Source organism: Nelumbo lutea, chromosome 3, assembly GCF_056320005.1.
Source record: "Nelumbo lutea isolate HS-2025 chromosome 3, American lotus-T2T, whole genome shotgun sequence".
In the NCBI taxonomy this organism is placed as follows: domain Eukaryota; kingdom Viridiplantae; phylum Streptophyta; class Magnoliopsida; order Proteales; family Nelumbonaceae; genus Nelumbo; species Nelumbo lutea.
The window spans coordinates 24458519-24483853 of record NC_142686.1 but is presented as its reverse complement, the minus strand read 5'-3'; the positions used below and the strand labels follow the sequence as shown (position 1 = coordinate 24483853).

Below are 25335 nucleotides of genomic sequence, written 5' to 3'. Positions count from 1 at the left end.
TAATTAACAACAAATTTTAATTATTAATCTATCAATTAATTAATAGGAAATAAAATTATTCAATCTTCTAGATTTTCTCATGCATCGCACATGTCTCCGCAGACGCTAGTTACCTATAAAGCATATCAAATTTGACCTGTTTCCCTAATAAATCATAATTGCAATTAATACTGGCTTAATGTCTAATTATATGTTCTATCTAATTACACCCCGAGAAAATGAACGCATGTAACTTGTTATCAACTTACTCCCCCTTAATGAATACCGCGAAACGAATGTGGCCTTAGTTTTTATTTATCTTTTAAATTAAAAAATATTAATTGCAGTTATTTCTTTCCTTGCTTTAAACAACCATTTTTTTCACATGTCCATGGCATTATGGATTAACTTTTTAATTGCCTGTTCACCTCTTTTTGAGCAAGCAAAACATTCACCACGGAGGGTGTGGCTTTGGATGCTTTTTTCTACAAATATACTTCTTCATTCCATGATCAACCTTATTTTCAGCGGCTCTATACTATAGGGTCACGGGCCTGAGGCAAGGGTGGAGCTAGGAATGGAGGAGGGGGAAATTTACATGACATAATGGGGAATTTTGGGACATAAGGGGGGCTATGGCTCCCCTGGGTCTCCCTTGGCTCCGCCCCTGGGTAAAGGCTAGAGCGTAGGCCTAGAACCAGGTTTGATTTCGTGCTTATGAATTTTATATGTTATATAATATGTATACAAATTATTTTATACATTTTGTAATATAAAATATTATATATAATATGTGTCGTTTTATAATATATATATATACAATATAAAACATAACAACCAAGGTTTTAAATATTGATACGCCAGATACGCTAGTAGGGGTGTATTGGGTAGTATTGGTATTATATTTTTTATTTTTTATATTTTTTTAAATCCAGTTCAGGGGGCCGGTTTAAGATTCCTCTACCTGGTCAAAACCACGATACACCCTCTATAAGGGTACTACGATATGATATGTATCGACCGATATGGGCCATACGTAATGCTTTTTTGAACATTGATAACAACACATAAATATATAAAAATAACATAAATATAAATATTTGTGGGTCAAGCAAGACCCAAATTGGGCTTGAATTATTAGACCTGGCCTGGCCCTAAAACTAGTCAAGTTTAGGCCTGTCAATGATACTTGAAAATCTAAAGCCTGATCAATTTGAATGTTGTAATCTATATCCGATTAATAATTGGATTCAGATTTGATTAAAACCCAAATCCAATTATATTATAATATCTATTGATTTTATTATATAAAATGTATATAATTTAATATATTATAAATTTAATATTAATTTATTACATAAAAATTTGAAAAGTAATTAAAATTTTAATATTTAAAAAAATAAAAATAAAATTAAATTAAATCCGAATACGATCAAAGTTTATTAGGATTTTAATTAGAATTCGAGGTCTCCAATTGTATTCCAACGCATGTTTTGTTTTCGGTAGTCGGATGGATTTTGCTGAATCCGATCTCTTGTCAATCTTGAAATTTTCGGGCCGGACTAAAATGATTACTCCTTGGGCCTTGTATACACTTTGAATCTTGTATCTTGAATCACATATTAATCCACATGCATGGTATTTCAATTTTTTTATGTCTTTTGAGATTAATAAGAAGAGTACATTTTTTTTGCTTCTTCAATAAAAAAAGTATTCTTACTCGTGCCACTGGAAAATACAAATATACTCGAGAAAAATGCCAACTTTTGTCGTCTCCGAGGTTTTATAATTCCCAGTCTCCTGGAGGAAAAATCCTAGCGTCACGGCTACGTGGGTACGGAGATCTCTGAATCGCAAAAGTACAAAAATAATCCAAACGGAAAAATCTTCACTTAAATCACTTCCGTGGTGCTAGCATTAGCCTTTTCACTTTGGTATGAAAAGAGAGAGGTTATCTTATCTTGCGAGTGAAAAACCGGGAAACACTGAGTCACTGACACAACGCTTCGTCACGGAGGAGGTATTTCTTCTCCACCATCACCGTATGCCTCTCAGGTAAATCGTAATAAAACCTAGTTTTTATTGTATTAAAGTCGCTTTAATGTGATCCTAAGCTTGAACTTCCCATCTGTTTCTTGTTCTATTTTTCGATTTTTCAAGGTGAGGAGCGTTATTTTGGTCTTGTTTTGATTCTTCATGCTTGGCTGTAGTTTTGAGGATGCGAGGTTTTGAAAGATTGGAATTGAGTTTGATCGAGGAAATTAAGAGGTAGAGAGAGAAAGGAGGGTGAGAGGTGTGTAGAAGAGAAGATGACCTCGAATGTTCAAGGTCCTTCGGCGCCGTCTGTTCGTCGAGATCCGTACGAGGTGTTGAACGTATCAAGAGATGCATCGGATCAGGAGATAAAGACTGCATATAGAAAGCTTGCTCTCAAGTTAGTTTACTTCGTCCATTTTAGTCGTATTGATTTTTTCTTGTTAAATAGTAGATTTTTTTTTTTTTTGCGTGAGCTGTTATATCGACGAAATTCCGGAATATGCTAAACCGGGCACATTTAAATTGACCATGAGGTCAATCCCAGGTAAGTAGCATTCTTTCATTTATTTTTGATTAGCCACATTCTTTATTCCCCTTATCTGTGCAACTCAGTGGCATATTTCTTACAGAGAACAATCCTAAGTCGTGTGAAATCAATGCATACAAGTATGACTTTTTATGACATATTTGAACAGTTGTTGGTGTCGCAAGATATTATTTACACACAAAAATGGAAAGAACTCTTCCACTGTAGACCCCATGGCAGATAACATAAAAGCATCCAACATGCTGGCAGCTTCCATCACATGAAATGTGTTGAACCTCCAATGTGAAACCTTTTGAAGAAGTGGGTTAACTGAAATAAAGCTGGTGCACTTAAAACTGGATGCCGAGAATGGTCCTTGGTTCACTGGACTACCTTTTTCTCTTTTCTTTAATGGTCTGCATTTTAAAGGCCAAGAGTATAAAAAGCATTTGCACGAGAATCCATGTACAATGAGGTTCTGAACAAAAAGTTTGATTACACAAGAGAGCTAAAAGGAACATCAAAATTGAAATGCACCCACAACCAATATCTAAGGGATCCCATAGCATATATAAGTATTACTGATTTATTCCAAAAAATTCAAGAATTCTTTCACACCAAACCATCCATGAGATCATAGCAGGAAGCATTGATCAGAGGACCCCTCTTCTTTAAAAAATGCAAAGTAAATTTTATTAGCATACCAACAAACACTACATAAATTCACACACTTTTAGAGCTCTAGCACAAATACATTGTGGTGAAGAACCCCTTTAATACTGAGATGTGAGATCTAGGACACCAGCTTGCCTACTGAAAGGCCTACACTTGTTATTATACACTTCTATTTCTCTAAGCCCAAATTGATTATATGATAGCCATAGGAGTAGCCATTAGACAGTTATGCCCTTAGCTCCAATCAGATTGATGTATCTTTTGACATTTATTATAAATGAATAAAGTACATAATTGATTGATGTCATTGTGGTGTGTTTCTGTATAATACCCTTAAACTAGACACTTATGAGACTCGTGTTAGTTTAAAATCTTACAACAGTTGGATAGATCTAGGGAGATTTATCCTGCAAAGACCGACACTGATGTACCGCCAAGTTGGTTGGGGTGGCTTGTCTCAACTGCTAGGGTGAGACATGAGGTACATGTACTGTGGGTTTTCTTTAAACTCTGAACCAGACCAAAATTCCAGTATTGCCTTAGAACTTGGTGATAGATGGGCAAAATTGGAATATTACAACTGACCCCTAGACTCGATTATGGTACTGCACTAGCTATCGGACCGGGTTATCTTTGATATGCCAATTAGTGAGATCCTTAGAGGGGGTTAAAACTTGTGTATGTTGGGACAATCCGAGAATTCATCTGAGTGGGTGATCATAATGACAGGATCAACCCCTTTGTCGGACAAAGTGAATGATAGGGGATGCACTTTCTCTGATGAAAACCTAAATTGCCGGCATCTGATTTTAACCGTTGAAATTTGTTTTTTGTAAAATATATTTATATATATATATTATGGTTTCAAAATGTTTGCAAAATGTTTTAATTCCCGGGATCCATGTGAGTAGAGAGTGCAACATTGTTCCTTGCAGTCGAGGGAGATGTCATCTTTTGTTGGACTGTGTTTGATCATTATGGCTGAGAGGTTGAGTGTAAGATCATTGTCGGACATTGTTCGAGGGAGAGGTCATCTCTTGTCTGCCCATAGTCCTTGGGTTTTCATAAGGTGGCTGAACCCAAAGACCATTTAGTGTAAATGTTGGGCCCATTAAGAGTCCATAGTGATGAACTCAGGGGTTCTCTATCTCCTATAGTGAATTCGGCCAGGCCTTATAACAAAGGCTGGGCTGAACCCATGTGGTTGATGTGTAGATCAATGCTTGAGTCCCACGCCATACAAAGAGAGTCAACTGGGCAACAGGTTAAGAGATTAAGTGAGCACATAAACTTAATGTGCCTAAAACCCAATTTCGAACTGGGTTAATTAGATTAATTAAATAAGGGCGAATCTGGGTTCGGATCAATAGATAAGGATAAGAGGATAAGTTTTATCCATTTAAAGTGTCCAGATCCAAATAAAGATTTTGATAAGGAAACTCCTAATTTGATTAGGATTAAGTTGATCTTAAACTGCAGATAAGATAATTGATTATCCTTATCACTTAAAGAGTCTAGATCCAAATAAAGATTTGGATCAGGAAACTCATAATTAGATCAGGAGTTTGTCTCTTTACGGGTATAAATAAGAGAGTAGGGCGGATATGAAAAACACACTAGATACAAGATAACAATTTGTAGAGTTCTTTCTCTGTTATTGCTGCCCCTGCCTAGTTCAATTTCCACTTGTGGGAGTGATCAATAATTGTTTTTGATATTGCTTATTGGTAGAAGAAGCAATCTGACCAGTGACTTAAGGAAGTGGGGCCAAGTGAAAGATTCTATAGGGCAGTTGTTAAAGATTTGATCCACTGATTCATCTGCCAGCCTGCACGGACCGTCCACTGGCTCATCTGCCAACCCACACAGACAACACAATTGATGTTGGATTTGCATACCTCTTCTCAGCAGGTGCATCTTAGTGAGGCATTTCCTAAAATAGCCACCCACACCAAGAAACTGATTTTGGATGGAGTCTCAGCGTTAAATATGGCTTTGTCTGTGAATTGGTCCTTTTCTAGGGACCTGATCCTGTCCAGAAAAGACTTAACAGAAAACAAACCATTGCTACTCATCTCTAATGCCACTGGCCGTCCTGACTCCTGAGAACAGTCAGGGGTCTGATCACTGAGCAGCTATAAGAGTCTTACTACCTCCTCCATCTCCCATCTTGAATATTTCTTTTGAATCTAGGCACCTAGATCAGGATTCCCCCTTCAAACATTAAAGAGTCAACCACAAGTGCTTCTCTATTCTTTGCACATAGAACAAACTGAGGGAAGATCTCCTCCAATGGCCTATCATGACACCAAACATCCTTTCAGAGGCTCAGATTTTGCCTGCTCCCCAATTTGAAGTATATGCCTTGAGAGAACCTGTTATAAGTTTTCATGACCCCTTCCCAAGGGGATTATCCAAGCAATGGTCTGGGTCTTCAATGGCCTAGTTACCCCTTCTCACCCAAAACTTTTCAGCAATTAAGTACCTTCACCACCCATCTGTTTCCACCCCAAAATGCCACATGCCACATCTACTTTGTCCCTTTACTAAGTCCTTTCAAGTTATCACCCAGAAAAAAAAGATGTTCTAAAGACCTAAGAAAGCACCACTGAAACCTGAAAATACCAATCAGGTGAGCCCAAAGGGCTGCAGTAACATGGTAGTGAATAAAAAGATAGTTCGGAGCTTCAAGCAAGTTAGAAATAGTACACAGTCCATATTAACTTGCTGATAAAGTCTCCTGCTGATTGTAAATGCAGACCTGGGATCAAATCACGCCTTCATTAGGGTTGGAGGTGTTTTGGGATTTGAGGAATATGCCACCCACATTGTGTATTGGGAAAACCCGCTGCTGTGGAGGTTTTGCTCAACTTGACAGGGACTGTCAGTGGGAAACTGATCATTAAAGCAATCATGTTTTGATCTTTAGAAAGTAGATCTACTACTTAATTGCTTAATTAAAATATAGAATTATAAGGTAATTCATTTGATGCAATGGAATATTATTTCAATGAGCCAGACAGCACATGCATGTGGTATATTCTTGCTTTGGTGTTCTTGCATCTTTTATTTATGGACCACATTCTTTGCCATGTAAGTAGGTGGGTTTACTACTAATAGTTACAGAATAAAAACATATAAAAAGGCCATTACCTGATGTTGGTCCCAACTATCTGGAGTCTTGAGAGGGAATTCATTGGATGACACAAAGCATTATATTGATGAGCCAGATAACTTATGTTTGTGATCTATTCTTGCTTTGATGGTTTTGCATCTGCTACTTTGTACCATTACCATATTCTATACAGTGGCAATGCATTGACACTCCTCATTCCATTACTTTAAGTAGTCCGTGTTATTGTTTCTTTCCTCTTGTACTTAAATGTCTGCTCCTGTTTCCTTGTTCATTAGGAATAAGGAGATTTTATAATCCATTTTTTATGTGAACTAATCCTTTTCTTAAAATCATCGACAGGTATCATCCTGACAAAAATGCAAGCAATCCTCAAGCTTCAGAACTCTTCAAAGAAGTTGCTTTTTCTTATAATATCTTATCTGATCCAGAGAAAAGAAGACAATATGATAGTGCTGGGTTTGAGGTGGACACCTTCCCTCTTTCCTTGCTTTTTTTTCATATTTGTGTTTTTAAAAATATGCAATGCTGCTGTTATTTTGAAATGTTCAGTAATCAAGTGAATATTCAAGGCAATGATCTTTCCTTAATCCTAGGCCAATTTTTCCATCAATTATCTCCCAAAAGCTCTCTTTGTGTGTTTTTTTTAATCAGAAACAAGTACTTTTATTAATTGTTATAAAAAGTGGATGTATACAACAAGGTGTTAAGGACCCCCAGAATGGTCAAGCATTTCTACCTACCTCCTCCCTTTCCCCAAAAATAGATATTGAATTTACAAAATGCTCTGTCGCCCCAGAACATTTGAACTTTGTTAACTATTTAGCCCTTGCCTTGTCATTGCATATTCCACTAAGTTTGCTGATCCTTCAGTCCATGAGTAATTAGTTCATATTTTCATTTTTTTTTTGGATCAATAACAACAGCTTCATTAATTTTAAAAGAAAAGAGGGATTATGGATACAAGAGGGGAGATAAAATATCTTAAGCTCCTCAAAAACAGAATACAAATGGAATACAAAGAGAAAAAATTAAAGACAAGCCCAAAAGACAGATTCCCTATTCACCCCTTGCTTGGTCAGCCCATCTGCAAATGAGTTGGAACTCCTCTTCACCCAACTGTATTGTATCTCAATGTCCCTGCACTGCCATAAGAACTGTTTCTTTTCATTGTTATAGTTCCACAATCCGCTGTCCTCTTTCTTCTGCCAGCTAACCACCACCTTTGAATCACCTTTCAGGATCAAACGGCTGATTAGCTCCTATTTTCATTCCTAGCTGTTCAATTTCTCTTATAACATTTCTGTGCTGCCATGAATCTTGGAACCACTTCTCAGCCACCCTGTGACCACTTTAATCTCTCTCCACCTCTAATCCTCCAATGTGAGTGATCCATTCAACCTCAAGCCCCAGAGCACATCAAGCACTTCAGATCTCAGAAACTCACCATTTCCAATTTCCCTGGGTGGATAACAATGAATGAACCATTGATATTTTGAAATACACTGCCCACACTTGAAGGCCCAGGGTTCCAATGCTGCATCCATCAAAGTTTAGCTTGATTTGGGTATATGGAGGAGGAATCCAACTCTTAGAGAATGTAGTTCTGGTGATGGTGGTGGATGCCATGTGTTTCCAGCCTCTACCAATATCACTTTTAGAGAAACCATCAAATAGGTTTAGGGACTTGATTTGATGAACTACTTTTATCTTTTTATTTATTTATTTATTTTTTTTTGAAATTTGTCTTTCTTGGATGTACTCATCTTGAAAACCATTTTTTCCCCTTCTCATTATCATCTATAAAATTGCTTCCTTCATGCATCTCCACATTATTCACCCCCTCTTACTTGGAAGGGTGAAGAAAGACAACTTGAAAAGATTCTCCACATCCGCTGTTGGTTCCACCTGAAAACTGCTGATATAGAGAAAAACAAATGTCGAATACTAGAAGTAAGAAGGAGGCTGTGCTGAGATGAATAGGTGGTAGGTGGTTTCTTCACTTGCATTGTACAAAAACCACATCTGGGGGGACAAGCAAAAAAAAGCCCTAATTTTTTGGGGAATAGTCTACACCAAACTTCTTTGACTAGGATAACTAGTGGTGAGTGAGGTAGAAGCGGTAGTCAAGGCATAAAAAAACGAAGCAAATGTAAAGGATCCAGAGGAAGTTGAGGTCCAAATTCTCTTATCTGGTTTGGAGAAATGCAAGAAAACCCCTTAAAGAAGATGAAGTAAGTGCAGCAGTTATGGTCCCCTTAAGTTTGGAACCCGAATTTTGAGGGACTAAAAGCAAGCAATAGTATGGATACCATTAAATCTCTAAGAGTTCTGGGAGTGATTTCTATAGTATCCTTATAATTGGTAATAAGGTTTGTGAAATAACTTTAATTTTTTAAAATGCTCCTTAATAACAATTGGTAGATTAATTTTAAAAATTCAATAATTTTTGCTGGTAGCTTTTGTCTATACTGACTTGGCTAGTATTTGATGGATACTCATGGATACTATTAAATCTTTAAGAGTTCTGGGAGTGATTTCTATAGTATCCTTATAATTGGTAATAAGTTTTGTGAAATAACTTTAATTTTTTAAAATGCTCATTAATAACAATTGGTAGATTAATTGAAAAAATTCAATAATTTTTGCTGGTAGCTTTTGTTTATACTGACTTGGCTAGTATTTGATGGATGATAGTATGCATTGAAGTCATACTCAGTGAAGGTTGTGAGCTTGTAATTTTTTCTATAGCATGCTTCTCTAGTTCTGTTCTTTTATGATCATGTGGAGTTGTTTTCTTGACACCCATAGACATTCTGTTAGAAATAAATGGAGGAGAGGGGAAGACAATAGAAAAGAAACTAGGCGGCATATAGACAACTGTAACAACTAAATGTAGGTCCTTTCTTCTTTGTATTAGATAGCATCTTTTCCTTAACCAGAGTCAGCTTCTTGTTCTTCTAGTTTTTTAAAGTTATACCTCTCTGTTTATCATTGTCATTTATGTTCACTTTAAATTCTGCCATTGTGAGCTTGTCTTACACTTCCGTTCCCAAGCCCCAGATAGAGGAGGGTGTGTCAGGTTGGCAGCTGGCACTATAACTTTTGCCAAACTCTCATGAAGCCAACCCCATATAGTTGGGATAAGGCATGGATGATGATGATGATGATTTATGTGCACTTTGGGTTTTCAATCTTTTCAGGTTGCAGGATAATTTGGGCTTACAATAACCCTTTTGGTGAATCTGACTTGACTAAACTTTAGGTAATTGTGCTACTCCAGGTGCTAGTGCTAAGCTCCTAACACTGTTTTTCCTTGTTGTGCCATTAATTAATGTAGAGGTATTGGCAGATGTCCTTGGAGATTCAGTAATTTAAATTAAGCCAGGGAGATCTGCTCTCCAATTTCAGCCTTCAATCTTCATTTGATGGATCCAGGAAATTAATTTATTTGACAGCCTAGCAAAAGCGGATGTGGTTAGTTTATTTATTTATCTATAGTGAAAGTTCTATGCATGAGGTTATTCTTTTGGGTGGGGGATGGGGCTGTATGGTCTTTCTTTTTGAACACAGTTCTACAACCTATCAACATACACTTTTTCATATGATATATTTCATATTCTGGTTCTTTTTCTCAGGAAATAAAGGTCAGTAATTATAATTAGTGTTATTGCAAGTCTGCGTTGAATTTTACTTCTCACAGCTGTTTATTTTTGCATATGATAAACCACATTATTATGAGTTCTAGATACTTTTGTGTATGATTATTTGCTGGTTTGCATCCTTTTGGATGTTTTTTTTTTTTGGTGTATATACTACATTGCTTAACTAATTGGTTATTTATTTCTTGGAAATTTTGACACCACTGATTGGTTTTGCTTCTGATACTATGTTATCTCAGGCTTTAGATAATGAAGGCATGGATATGGAAATTGACTTATCCAATCTGGGAACTGTGAATACAATGTTTGCAGCCCTATTCAGGTGATACTCAGTTGAAAATTTAGCAGCTTTTATTTTCTTGATGTTCTCATATGGCAACTGATCCTTTATTTATTTAGCAAGCTGGGTGTCCCTATAAAGACTACAGTTTCTGCTAATGTTCTTGAAGATGCATTGAATGGAGCCGTCACAATTAGACCTCTTCCTATTGGAACAGCTGTCAGTGGAAAGGTGCTTATCTTTCACATTTAGGGATAGAGCTTCCCTCTTTCCAAAGCTTTTCATTTTTTACTTTGAGTGCAGGTAGACAAACAATGCGCCCATTTCTTTGGCGTAACAATTAATGAACAACAAGCTCAGGCAGGGATTGTAGTTAGAGTTACTTCAGCTACACAGAGCAAATTTAAGGTACTATTGTTTGAAAGGGCTTTCATTAGCACACCTGTCTATGCTTTCTAGTCTGTTATTTTGGTTCTTTCTCTGGTTTCTTCACCATAATATGTTTTCGACTCTTGACCCTAAAACTTTTATCTGCAAAACATGTTTTTTCTTTCAGCTTCTATATTTTGAACAAGATCTCAGTGGTGGTTATGGATTGGTTCTGCAGGTACCTCGCTATTTGTTTTCGTGCCTTTTTATCAGCATTTGATGCATTTGCATTTGAACTTTCCATCATTCATCTACTGAACAAGAAGAAAATGGATGCTTGTTTCGTTTTTTTTCCTAGACATTTAACTATACTTTCATACACTGAACTGTAAAGGGATACAAAAGATTCATCGATCTACAGAAGATTCTGTATACTGTTATTGTACATCATATAATATTAGCTTATAAATAGATTATCGCAATCATAATAAAAAGAGAAGCATTGAAAGGTATTCCTTCAAGAGCTTTGTGTCAGCCATGAGAACAGGGTATCCACTACTCTGTTCCTAGTTACCTCCTCTGGACTGAAGATGTTTTCAAAGATACAAGCACTTCTCTCCCTCCAAATGTTAAAAATAATAATTGCTGGTACAGTCTACCATATATAGCCTTGCCCTTTTTACTCACCCTTTCAGATTCAGCAATGCAAAAGAACTTCCAAGGTTGGTGGAAAGCATCCTTTCAACCCAAAACTTTTAATATATTTGGTCCACAATATACGCCATTATACAATGCATAAATAGGTGGTCAGCAGTCTCCACTTCTGCAGAGCGCATGATACACTGACATCATCCCTTTCCTGTTATGTTCTTCATCAAACACTTCCCTAACACTGCTGTTGATATGAGGAATGCCACCTTAGAAGGAATCTGAGATATCCAGATTTTGGGTTTCAGAAAACAAACAGGCAGATCTTCGTGTAAGGATTTGAATAGTGATTTAACTGTAAAGACCCCAGGTTCTTGCCATCTCCAGATTATCCTGTTGATATAATATGGCCTATACTGAATCGTTGATAGCATTTCCACCATCCAATCATTCAAAGTTTTTCTTAGCCTGGGATTCTACATAACATCCTCATTGTGTGCACCAGAGCATCATTCAGCGAGTAATGTTTCTTTTGTTTCTGCAATATGTTTTGCTTTCTTTAGAACAAATTATTGCAAAAGAATCTGGTGATCAAAAAGAAAAAACATTGATAACAAAAATCATTTATCAACCACAATTGATAGTGGAATCTATTGATCAGCCATGACTACTCATACTCTTGACATTCTTTTGAGAGTAAGGAGAGCCATTGTCATTCTATTCTACTTTTTATAATCTGATCAGATTGCTATAATAGACTAAAATCAATGGTATTTTGGGAGCAAAACTGAATGGGTCGTGTGTTGCACCCTTTTCATTATAAGAGAGCTTACAATAAAGGATTAAATAACAAATCTGCCCATATGGGCAGCAGCATTAAGGAGAGCAATAAAAGATAAAAAATAATGATGCACATCAAGGGCCTAGTCCCATATAACGACTACAATAAAAGATGCATAAAAACAGCTCACATTTTAACACCAACTATTAAGCTGAGCATATAAATTGATCATGCCCAGGTTACCTACACAATGATCAATTTTCATCTTGTTGGCTTCTTTTGTGAATATATCAGCTAGCTGGCCATATGTAATGACATAAGGAAGAAATGCTTCTGCAAATATACTTTATATGCTCTTCGTTGAGGTGCCTATCAACCTCTATGTATTTCTGTCTATTATGCTAAACTGGGTTATGGACTGTATATGTGGCTACTTGATTATCATAATAATAAGTTATCATAAGATATCCCTAATTCTTTTAGCAAAGATTGAATACACAATATCTTTCAAACTTTATGTGCCACAACCCAATACTCTACCTCAACACTTGATTAGGTAACAATTGGTTGCTTCTTGCTCTTCCATGAAACAAGATAGCTTGTAATTATAGTAACTTGATGCGGATCTCTTGTTATCTATTGATCCAATCAATTTTTTTTTTTTGATAAATGAACAATGATTTTATTAATAAGAAAAGGAAATGTACATTCACCCTAAAAGGGGGCATCACCAAACTCTTAACAGAATACAATCATAAGGTAGCCCAAAATAATTCAACCCTTGAGACCCCTTGTTTAGCCAAAGAATCATCCATAGCATTTGCTAACCCATTGAAAGCTAACTGGCATATTCCTTGTGAGCCAATTAACTTTCTTAAGAAAATCCCTGCAGCAGAAAACTGTTTTTGGATTCTACAACCAACCCACTACCACCTTAGAGTCTCCCGCAACAATCAAATTTTCCACTCCTAGTTGGTTGGCAACTTTTACTCCTTGTACTGCAGTCAGTATCTCAGCCCTTGTAGAATCACCAGCTCCCACTGGTCCTGAAAATAGGGATAAAATGTTGCTATCCTTATATCTTAAGATCCCTCATATACCTGAAGGTCCTGGATTACCTTGACTGCTACCATCAAAGTTCAGCTTTGCCACACCCTTTGTAGGAGGCCTCCAGTCTACTTGTAGTCTATTCTTTTTGGGGGCTGTGAAGGCCACCTCTGCCCAACTTTTCCAAAGATCATCAAAGGAATAATCTCTAAACAAATCTGAAGTTTTTAGCTGAATTGTCCTTGTCAAAATACACTCTTTACTTCATCGATGCTTCTTTCCTTTTCTTGGAATATTCTAACATTCCTCTCCTCCCAAATAGTCCACAAAAAGGCTGCTCTGATGCACTTCCACATCAATTTCCCTCTCTTAGTTGGCCACCCAAAAGTAGATGGGTCAAAAAGCAAGTTTATTTCAGAGGGCAAGTTCCATCTGCACCCAAACAACATAAATAACCAATTTCAAATATTAGCAGAAAATGCACAAGATAACAAGTGGTGGTAGTCCTCATTATGCACTTTATACAGAATACACCAGTTTGGGGACAAACAATGATAAGGTCTCTTCTTTTGCAGTTTATCCATAGTATTGATCCAATCAACTTTGCATTTAGAGATCCTTCTATTTTCATATAGGCATGATTAGAATATAAAACATTAATACTGGGCAGTCTTTCAAGTATGCAAGTATCATTTCTGCAGCATCCAAATGCGTATCTTTGGATGAGTGCATATATTAACTTGTAACACTTTTTTTGAAGATAAAGTGAAAATTCATTAAATGAGAAAGGGGAAGATTACAATCTAGCAGGGTGGTAAGGCATTTCTCGCAACTCAGATAAAAACATAAAAGTTCTACTAGGGAACAGATTTACAGAGAACTATCCAAGTTACAGAGTTGGAGACCAAAATATCTCCCAAATTGCCCCCCATGTCCTCCCTAGAGAATCGATTAAATTCTGGAGTTAATATAAGCCATTCTGCAACCGAATTGCTGACAGCTGCCACAATCTTGTCCACTCCTCTAAGATCTGAGTGGACTATGAGACAGTCTCTTAGAGAGGAAGGAGAAATGACTCTAAACTTTGATGGTAGTGCCCAAGGATCCACAGGTCAAGCAGGAATTGGAGGTGTAATATGAGGGGAAGGGGGAATATTTGCTGAGCTTACAGTGGTCCGATTGGGAGGGCAGATGCCACAAAGGCAGAGGTCCTGGCTGCACTCAAAGGAATTTGCCTTGCCAAATGGCTAGGTTTATCCTCTTTAACCATTAAAGGGGATTCTGCAAATACTATAGCTTAGTTACAGGAGAAGGGAGGGCCCTGGAGACTAGCTCACTTCTTAGCTGAAGCCAGGGATATCTTAGGCTCTATGAATGTGAAGCTGGTCTGGATTCCTAGGGAGCAAAATTTTGTTGCTGATATCCTAGCAAAATCAGGGGTCTCTAGAGATTTCTTGTTTAGTGACAGTTGTTTGCCTTGGTAATCCTGCCAAGCCACTCTTGGCTTCAGTACATCCTCTCATGTACTTCTGTTTTTTCTTCTTCAATAAAAAGTAACCTTTGCTTAAAAAAAAGTCTTCTATTTCTTTCCTTCCATATGTTCCAACAGATTGTGAACAGGATACAGCTCCAAACCGTTCTTGCTTTCTCACTACATCTTAACTTTGACCATGTAGAAAAATTTCTGCAGCAGAATCTGGCGAAAAGTTTGAGAACCTGAGCATAGAAGTAAATATCCTCCACAAAAACTAAGCTATCTTGCATGAGGAGAATGGATGACCAATAGTTATCCTCCTGTTCTTTGCAGAGGAAACACATATTAGCCATATTGAAGCCCCTAGATTTCAGATGGTCAACATATGCTGTCCATGGCCACCGGCTAGGGGTGCAAATGGATCGAATCATGATCTGATCTGATTCGAATCTGATCTTATTTTTGTCGGATTCTGATCACTCTCTATCGGACTCTTGGGTAAGATTGGATTGGACAATAGGATCCGATTGAAAATCGGATCGAATTTGGATCACCCCAATCTGATCTGACTTCTGCCCTATATATATATTTATAAACACATTTACTTATAAAACGACATGTATATATTAATATATTTATTGGCATATTTATTTATAAATATGTTTATATTGCATTTTTGTAAATTTTTTATAAAAAGGCATGTATGTATTAATATATATGATGAAAATAGTTGAAAAAATACTTATATTTTTTGTTTTTCTTTATATAACTTGTTACGTTTTTTCTTTTAATAGTTTATTAAAATTTTCAGAATTTGAATTGGATTGGATCATATTCGGATGTCTGACATCCTTGACGGATTTGGATTCGAATAATCATTTGTGAGATCTGATCAAATATTCAGATTGGATCGGATTTCTGATATGTGCTAACAGATCAGATTGAGGTATGCCTTGATTCGAATCTGATCCGATCCGTTTGCATCCTTACCACCAGCCAAGCAAACACTTCAACCCTTGGAGGCTCCGGATTTCGCCGAACAACATCTACCTGAATTGGATCTGAAATATTTCTGATAAGAGCCACGTAACATGATTTTACAGAGACTGGATATAACAATCTACAAACTAGTCTTTGGGACATGCCCCGATCCTTAAGCAACTCTCCAACAGTTGTTAGGATCAATAGGTGTGTCTACAGGCTTAACATGCTGATTATCTGTATGTTTCAACAAGTCCAACACAGACTTCCTTTGGAAAATAAATATGCCTTGTCTTGATCTAGCCACCTCAATATCTAGGAAATATCTGAGTTCCCTTTGGTCTTTAGTTTCAAATTCTTTGCCATTAAACTTCTTCAACTTCCCTTATCTTCATGATATCATTCCTTATTAAAATGATATCATCAACATATACAATAAATGCAAGGTACCTTTCTTTTAATAAGCAAAGTATGATTTGATTAAACCTGTTTATAGCCAACATGAATGAGACACCTCTAAATTTGTTAAACCAGGCACAAGGTGATTGCTTTAGTCCATATAAGGATATCTTGAGCTTGCAAACTGCTTTGGAGGAATTTTCCATCAGCCATCCTGTGGGTTCTCTGGAAGGAAAGAAACAGCGGAATCTTTGATAGCAATTATTCTAGTGTAGCTTTAGTTAAAAACAAGGTTATAGGCAATTTTTTTTTGAAGATAAATAAAAAACTTATTAAAACAAGAAAAAACAGGATACTAGGAAAGGTGATAAGTAATCACCCGAATGAAATGAAAAACCCGAAGTACAACCGACTAAAGCTTAACACCTTTTTATGCAAACCCCCCAAAAATCCAATCACCCCGACAACCTAACCCAAAACAAGCAAAAAGCACCAACATGACACAGCAAAGAAACCCGGACAAGAAAACCACACAGCACCCAAAACAAAACAGAACCCCTGCCCGAGACCCATAGCTACAAACCAGGCCCATAATGGAATCCGAACTACTTGTTAGTGTTTTTACTACAACCTTCTCATTTTCTTTTGACTGTGCTTTTGTTTTTCTTTACCTTCTTTTCGGGTCCAAGGCCAAAAAAACCTCCTTTTATTCTTGCGAAAACCTTTGAAACTGGTATCTGTTGTTGACTTCTCTTAATCTTCTGAGTTTTGAATCTTCTTACTGTATTTAATTCTCCACTGTTTGCTTCCAAAACCTCTTCCTTTTCCTTTATGGACTTCTCCCTACCTCCATCAAACTTTCCTGATCCTTGGTTTGTTAAGTTATTTGATTTTCCGACCACCACTGTATCATTTTTAATTTCGTTCTCTCCATTCCTTTCCTCCACAAACCTGAAGGCTTCCTTTGCAAACTCCTCCCCTCCTAGGAAAAATAAACCCAGAATTTTGCTAACTTCCGCTTCATTGTTTACAACTTTTTTAATGTCCCACATAACCTCCACCTGATGCGTCTCATCTATCACCGGATCATCCTCGTTTTCCTCTCCTAAGTCCTCCCCTGTGTTCATATTCAGTCCTCTTTCTCCATTTTCTTCTAAAGGAAAAGTTCTGTATTTTTTCCTTTTATATGTTCTTACTCCATCCCCATTCTTGTTTCCTCCCTCCTCACTTCCCCCTCTCTCATTCCCTGCTCCTCTCTCCTCTTCCTTCTTTTCCTCTAAATCATTATCCCCTTCCCTCCCCTCTGTCCCTTCTCACCTCTTCCTCTTCTCCTATTTCCTCTTCCCCTACAACCTCAAACATCACAGCTCCTTGACTATTCTCCCCCTCTTCCTCAATTGCACTTCCATCTCCTTCCCTCTTTTTCCTTATCCCCTCTTCACTTTTTCCTTCTTCTGTTATCTCTCTTTGCTCTTCCATATCTCTACCTTTCAGATCTTCCGTACCATCAGAACCTTCTTGGAATACTTCATCTTTCTCTCCTTTTTTTGATGATGAGATTTTCCTTCAGATCACTCTTGGGCTGCTTCCACCTCTTCCTCACATCTATTGTCTTCCTTGTTGAGTTTCTCTGTTAAGTGAAAGAGTCTTCTTTTTAGGGAAGAACTTTACTTTTCTCCAACGAATCCTTCGGTGTCATTGATTGACTCTTCTATAATCTCCTTCTCAATCGGTCCCCCTTCATTTGTCACTTTTCCTGCTTGACCACTTAAGCTTTCAGCAATTCTGGTCGTTCCTTGCATCAAACTTGAAAAACCAAAACTTGAAACTTTGCAGCCATTGGTTTTAAACAAAGACTTAACCGGCAAATTGCTAAAGGGCCTCAAAATTCTGCAAGTTTGGGGCACTCATCCTTGAGGCCCGACCCACTCTCTTTATCTTTATTATCACCAATTCTATTCGGTTCAGACGGGGTACCCAAAGTTGAAGAGGCCACACTCTTCCACTTCTCGAGATTCATTTCTCCTTTTTCAAAAGAATTTAAAATTTCCTTCCTTTCCAATGAAAGAAACTTATTTCTAATGCCTGTCTGCAGAATCTTGTCCAAGCCTTTGCTGCTGCATAGCCTCCACCCTGCCACATCAGCATCATCTTCCTGGTTAACTGTACGAAGGGCTTTCAAGGGCGTCCAGCTTCTCTCTTTTTTGCAAGTTGGGCCTTTTTTGTTGAATCATTTTGTAAATTCCCAATGTACAGGCTCTCATTGTACATGGGCTGTTGTTATTGGATTTCACTCACATTTTAATACAATACAATACTTTAGCTGTCCAAAAAGAAAAAACTTTGCTACCCCTCTCATTATTGCAGAATGTTAATTTAAACCACCATTCAGGAAGGCATTTTTTACATCTAGTTGACTTGGAGGTCAAGAATAAAAGGCTGCCAAAGATTAAGAATTTTGATTTTTTTCATCTTAGCTCAAGGGGAAAGTCTCCAAATTATCCACTCTGTATGTTTTGAGTATGCCCTTTAGCCACTAGTCTCGCCTTATATCTTTTAATAGAACAATCGACATTGTACTTCATAGTGAATACTCATCTACAACCAATTGGCTCCTTTCCCTTATGAAAATCAACAATCATTCATACTTGTTTTTTTTTTTTTTTGCAAAAAGGCATCCATTTCTGTTTACATAGCCTCCTTCCACTGATTTTCGGATAAAGCTTTTGACACCAACTTCTGAATAGACTGAGAGTAAATGGTTGCGAGAAAAGATCTATAGGATGAGGACAAATTATCATAGGGAAGACACTATGAAACACAATGAGCCGTTTACCTTTTCTAAAAGCTATGGGAACATCAAGATTTGAGAACTCAGTATGGTGTACTTTTGAATTTGTCATCCTCGAGTCCGTTGGTGGTAGAAGAGGCTTTGCATCTGAAGTGAGAACTGGGAACAACCCTCTTTCTTTTCTAGTAAACCTTTAACTCCTTCCGGGTCTCAAAATGGAAGGAAATGGAGGATTAGATGAAAATGTAATGTCAACAAAAACCTGATCAAAAGTAATAGGAAGAGGAACAAGAGAAGGATCAAAGAGGCTATTCTTCTCTCTCTCTCTCTCACCAGAATCATTAGAGAAGTGAGGAACAAACTTGGCAGAGGTGACATCCATAAATACATACTTCTACCCAGAGATAGGATCAAAGCAACACTATCCCTTTTGGGTCGAAATATAAATCCAAAATAATCATTTTATGGACATGGGATCAAACTTTGACTTGTGGGGACCCAATATATCATTAAATCTACATGGTAAGTGCAACCAAACATAGTTTTCAAGGCACCAAGGCAAACCTAGGTGACCAGAGAGCGCTTAGTCCCCTAGTTGCCTAGGCGTCGCTTAATGTTACAAAATGTACTAAAAAATAAGGGGTTGAGCCCCTGTTTTTGTCGTAGAAATATTAGTAAAAGAAGTGGTGTAGCCCTTGTTCTTGTCATAGAAAAAAAGAAAGAATGAATAAAATCATTAGAGAGGTGTTCATCTTTAAAGGAAAGGAGCAGTCAGGAATCGAAAGACTATGTGTTAAATAGGGCAATACCTTGGTTGAAGACCTTGGAAATCTTTCATCAATTCTCCTTTAATGACCTTTGGAGAAATTGGTCAGCAATAGCGAGGTGTTCATCTCTAAAGGACAAATCAATTACAAGCTGGTCTCCTCCATCCGAAGGCTCACTGAAGTTGAACTTTGATGGAAGTAGCATGGGTAATCTAGGATTATCCGGAATGGGGGGTGTTTGAGAAATGAGAAGGGAGAGATTTTGTTGCTCTACTCAGGTCCCTTGGGAATTGAGGACTCCATCAGGGCAGAACTTTTAGCTGCTGTACAGGGGGTGCAATTTGCAAACCACCTAGGGGTACAACACCTAACAATCAAGGGGGATTACAAAGTGGTGGTGGGTTGGTTGAAAAATCCTGAAGAGGCTATGTGGCGTTACAAGAATGAAACGAAGAAATTTAATTGGTTGACAAGGAATATGTTGATCACTGTACAGTGGGTGGGGAGATCAGCAAATACTTTGTCAGATGTGTTAGCTAAGCAAGGGGTAAATAGGAAATAATTGTTTTGGGCTCAGTTGTGATTCTTGCTTTTCTTTCCTAGTTTACTTGTAAGATTCAAGGAGGGGCTGCAGCTCGCGCTTCTCTCTGGGATGTTGTATGAACTCACTATAAATCTGCTTCTGAATTAATAAATTTATTATCATTCATAAAAAAAAAATCATTAGAAATGATGGAGAAGAAAGGGCGGAGTCCCTGTTTTTGTTCTAGAAGAAGAAGAAAAAGAAGGGACAGAGGCCCTGTTTTTGTTACAGGAGTGGAGCCAAGCCTCTGTTTTTGCTCCAGAGGAAAAGAAGAAGGGGCAGAGCCCCTGTTTTTTTTTCCAAAAAAAAAGAAAAGAAAAAGTTGGGGGTGGAGCCCCTGTTTTTGTTCCAAAAAAAAGGGAAAAAGGAAAAAGAAGGGGCTTCTTTTGTCCAGAAATAGGAAAAAGATGATCCAAAAGAAATGGACCATACCTTTTATGGTTGTTGATTTTCGTCGTCTTTTCAAAGGCATCAAACAACTAAATGTGTTTCTTCAGCCTTCAAATATCGAATAGCTATCAGAGAACCCTAAGGAAATAAGAAACTTATAAGTCCCTTTTTTTTGTCTGTTCTTTTTTCAGCTAATACTGTCATGTTTGACCTTACTAGACTAGCTAGCCTGACTTGACTGCTTTAATGAGCTTACTCCTCCGTTTGCAGGGTCTCGGACCGGAGTTTGCAGGTTGTTAAGCCAGCAAATGTAGGCTTAACAGCAGCGAGCTCCGCTTTCAGAAGCGAGCCAGAGTAGCGCGCTAGCCTAGCTAGCTAACGTTTTTCAGCTGGCTGTTATTGTTAGTCTGCATTGTACTTATCTTAATATTGTAAGCTCAAAATATAAAAAGTATAACAAACTTGAAGAAATTATATTAAAAGTATCATGGCATTTGGGCGAGCGAGCCCCAAAAAGCGCCTAGATGCCTAGGTGTTGCCTAGACTCTCAAGGAAACATAAAGCATCTCTTTATTAGAATATAACAAATTAGCAGGTGTCTTAAACCCAAGAAGTTTGTAAGGTATACAATTAATCAAGAAAACCAAAATACAACAAGATCCTCTCAAAATCGTATAGGCACATGGGTACTGAACATAATACTCCTTGCTACCTCATGAATATGCCTATTCTTCCTCAGCATTATCAGAATGGAAATCTTGATATGAGTGTCAAATTAAGTATCATCTGATGAAACTGATGAATCAAACAAGGAACGTCCATCTTTAGATCTCATCAAATACAACCATGAAAATCAGGAAGAATTATCAACAAATAATAAGAAATATCAATAGTTTGTAGTTTTCTTGAAAATGATCTTACATGGAAATGCAGACCTTTTCTATGTTGCATTTGGTGATCGGTGATTTCTATTTTCTGCATTGCTTATAAGAAAATAAAGAAAGAATCTGGTTTCTAAATCCATAAGGAATTGCAAAGTAAATGGTTTGTAGTTTTTTGACATCTATGAATTCATTAGACTTGAAATCATTGATTGTCTTGCATTGAGCTGTCTGGCATTTTGTGGCATGCATTCCTTGTTTTATTCCATGACACTCGGAATTGTTTCGGTTTTTGCTATGTTTAACATTATCTTTCCATGGTCTTATCTCTTAAACTGTTCATTGGGAGTTTATCAACCGGGTTTGTCTTACTATTTCTCATGATTGGTATGCTTTATTTTTATCTCAACTACTTGCTAGGGTTTTTATAAAGTTGGAGTCTGTGTTTTCAGATGCTGAGGTGTGTTATGAGGCATTCCACTTGAAGCATGAGGTATACGCCTCATAAACAACCTTTTTTTAAATAATACAAATTATATATTATACCATAAATTAAAGTTATATTCATAATGCAGGAGCATTATCATCTGGAGAGGATTTTTTTAACCCTAAAAGTAAAAGATGATTTCGTATTTGGCATTTGTATGGTTTAGTGAAAAGAGAATAAGGTTAACCAAAAAAAAAAATAATTGGAGTTAAAATAGAAAATAACAAAGTAATACATTTCAAGTCAAACAAACCTTACATGTGAAGGCATGCTTCAGGCAATCAGGCCTAGGGTATATTAGATGTGCACGTGTCAACTAGAGGCATACATCTCGCATATGTACACACCTTGCACTTTGCACATCAATTGTGAATATACGTTGTATGGATGTGCTTTGAAACATAAGATTAGTACCTTGTTAAACACTGATTGGAAGTAATTATTGGAGGCTAAATTACAAAACTTTATAGTGCTCAAACTTTCCTATCTTTGTTGCATCAAAGTCTGTTGGAAATTCATTGGTACTCATGCCTGGGCTCAATGAACATAGTCTACCCTTGAATTTGTGCACAGGAAGATAGTGAGAAGACTGGTAAGGTGACATCTGCAGGAATGTACTTCCTACATTTTCAAGTATACCGAATGGATTCAACTGTGAATGTGGTATGTGAGTTCCATCATCTTTTACTTCATTGCTAGAGAATACTGATACAATTATGGTTAAAGAACTGATGGATCCATTTTTCTGGCAATGCAGTTGACAATGTCTAAGGATCCAGAAGCTGCTTTCTTCAAAAGATTGGATGGCCTCCAACCTTGTGAACTCTCAGAACTGAAAGCTGGAACTCACATATTTGCTGTTTATGGTTTGAGCTAGTTATTCCGTGCTTTTGTTCTTTGTTTTTTGGGGATAACATTAGTTTTCAAAGTTTTTTGACCTCCATTGAAATTTCTTCAGGGGACAACTTTTTTAAAACTGCAACCTATAACATTGAGATTCTTTGTGCAAAATCATTTGAGGATACAACTGAGAAACTTAAGGATATTGAAGCTCAAATTTTGAGGAAGAGAAATGAGCTTCGCCTATTTGAGATAGAATACAGAAAAGTATGATACTATTTTTATCCTGGAGTATGGTAGTAATGTGAGATTAGTTGTTATAATCATTTTGTTTTTGGAATTTTGCAGGTTTTGGCTCATTTTCAAGAAGTCACTAACAGATACAAACAAGAAAAGCAATCTGTATGTTTTGTTTAGCACTACATTATTTGCTTTTCATATTGAAGGAAACTTGCTTGCACACATTATGTCTTGATAGCTTTATTTGGATTTAACAAAGAACTACCGAAGGAATCTGCAGGTTGATAGATTTATCAAGAAAAGAAGCTGCAGGTTGATGGAATGATCCAGGAAATTATTAGGCATATTTTATCTCTTGTTTACTCTAGCTTTTCTTTTTAGGAGGTGATTCAAACATGAGTCGTCATTCCAAGGTTGACTTGAATGTTTGGGGTTGTATACCAACCAGGAACCACTAGTGTTATCTTCATACATGACATGAGTGTGAAGTAGGTATCTGGCATGCTAACTTCCAAAAATCATGGCATAGCCTCACAGCTGAACCCTTTATTTTTGAGATGTCCTAGTAAGAGTCAACCAACAGAACTTTCTTCATATTCAAATGGTTGTCCAAGAATATGGAAGTTCAATGTAGTTGGGTTAAGAGAAGTGCAAACTCATTTGCTGATGGTCTGGCTAGGCGAGGAGTGAGGATTTCTGGGTTCTGGGTTAAGTTGTAATTGTTTTGTTCTTTTTCAGCTTGGGATTTATCCTTTCCCTGGGGAGTTAAGATTCTTTAGCTCCCCTGTATTTTTGTAACCTTATTATTATTTAATGTAATCTGTTGTTATTGATAAAAAAAAAAAAAAAACAGAACTTTCTTCATATTGTGCTTACAGCTCCATTCCTTGTTTTGTTGAACTAACGGGAAAATGGAAATTGGTTTCCCATTTCCCTTTCCTGTTAAAGGACATATCCTTGACAATATTGAGTTCTCTATTTCAATTTTTTGACATGCTTACCACAGTTTTGATGATTTTGTGGGCTGTGGCTAAAACATTACAAATTCTATGGTTCATTTGATGGATGACATGCAAAACTCCATTTTTCCATCCAAGTTTTTATCTGAGATAAAGGAGAGAGACATAAGAAGACAAAATACTGTGAAAACCTAACCTTCTCATGTATTTTTCATTTGTAACATTTTTTCAGAGAATCTTCTTGTTTCAATTAAAAAAGAAAGTTTTTCTCAAAAAAAAAAAAAAAAGAAAGTGCTACAAGGTAGTACTTCTGAATTTGGAGTACATACTTCCAATATGTTGGCCAGAAAGACTGTATATGTCTTGAATTGGATATTTAATTACATATAATATAATTTGGCTTGTTAGTCTTTGGGTGAAATATTGGCCTTGGCCTTAAAATTGGAATTTATTTTGGGGTTCATATTATTTCAGTTTTGAGTTTTGAAGCTCATTCTGTTGTTCCTTGAACACAGGTTGATGAGCTGCTTAAACAGAGAGATGACATCCAGTCCTTGTTTACCATAGCTAGTCCAGCCAGTAATGCCAGTGGGAATGGTAGTGGTACCACTGCAACTGTCCAAGTTCCTGGTGAGGATTTAAAGGCTGACAGTTTGGCAGAAGATGGAAATTCAGATGGAAAGGATAAACCGGTCAAGAAGAAATGGTTTAATCTCAGAGGATCTGATAAAAAGGCTGGTTAAAGGCAGTCTTTGTTTAAATATAGCAGCACAGGTTGTTACGGAGAGAGAGAGAGAGAGAGATGCATCCAGCATTAGTGAATCATTTTCCTTCTCTACACCATTCTTTTTTTTTTTTTTTTCCTCGGTTTACTTTTTTCTTTTCCTTTTTGTAATTTGTACCTTTTGTTTTCTGCTACGAACGTGTTACTAGTCCGCAGGACATTTGATTTTTTGGGTTAATAAGGATTTTTCTTTGAAGGCATTTGATTTATTGAGTTCTTATTTTTTGGGTTAATATGGATTTTTCTTTGAAGGCATTTGATTTATTGAGTTCTTATTTTTTTGATACATACATTAACTACAGAAATATATACATGCTTTTCCAACCATTCTGGAGGATTGCCCCACCGATGACTAACACTCAAAATCAGTGCTTTCAACCTGCAGTGGATCCAGTCGGTTGACTTGGTAAAAAATCGTTTGGCTTGGATGGTTGGATCTTTGACTTGTCCGACTCAGTGATTGGGTTGCGGGGTGTATATTAATTGAGATAATTTTTTTTGTTTGATTTTAGGTAACTTATTGAGATGTTATTTTTTATTTTTTTTGCAAAAAACCTATTATTTGGCTTTAAATTACAATTTTAATATTTTTACAAATAAAAAAAATAAAAATGAATTTAAA

The 25335-nt window shown here is 36.9% G+C and overlaps 1 protein-coding gene across 2 annotated transcripts; it reads left to right on the top strand.

Moving 5' to 3' along the window:
• Nucleotides 1-1793: 1793 nt before the first annotated feature.
• Nucleotides 1794-24922, top strand: LOC148863680 (chaperone protein dnaJ 15-like). Of its 2 annotated transcripts, none has more exons than XM_088978436.1 (12): nt 1794-2034; nt 2140-2413; nt 6693-6816; nt 10252-10334; nt 10412-10523; nt 10596-10700; nt 10849-10899; nt 22464-22553; nt 22648-22756; nt 22849-22997; nt 23079-23132; nt 24445-24922. In XM_088978436.1, exons 2-12 carry the CDS (start codon nt 2289-2291, stop codon nt 24670-24672), a joined length of 1230 nt encoding a protein of 409 aa, XP_088834562.1. In that variant the 5' UTR covers nt 1794-2034; nt 2140-2288; the 3' UTR covers nt 24673-24922. The 2 variants fall into 2 exon arrangements, with proteins under 2 accessions (XP_088834562.1, XP_088834563.1); XM_088978437.1 differs by having other exon boundaries at nt 1870-2034; nt 2190-2413.
• The last annotated feature ends 413 nt before the right edge of the window (nt 24923-25335 follow it).

Coding starts and splice junctions, on each gene's coding strand:
- LOC148863680 (XM_088978436.1), top strand. CDS start 2,289: ATGACCTCGAATGTTCAAGGTCCTTCGGCGCCGTCTGTTCGTCGAGAT. Junction 10,335..10,411: donor ATGTTTGCAGCCCTATTCAG/GTGATACTCAGT, acceptor TTATTTATTTAG/CAAGCTGGGTGTCCCTATAA. Junction 10,701..10,848: donor CTACACAGAGCAAATTTAAG/GTACTATTGTTT, acceptor TTTTTCTTTCAG/CTTCTATATTTTGAACAAGA.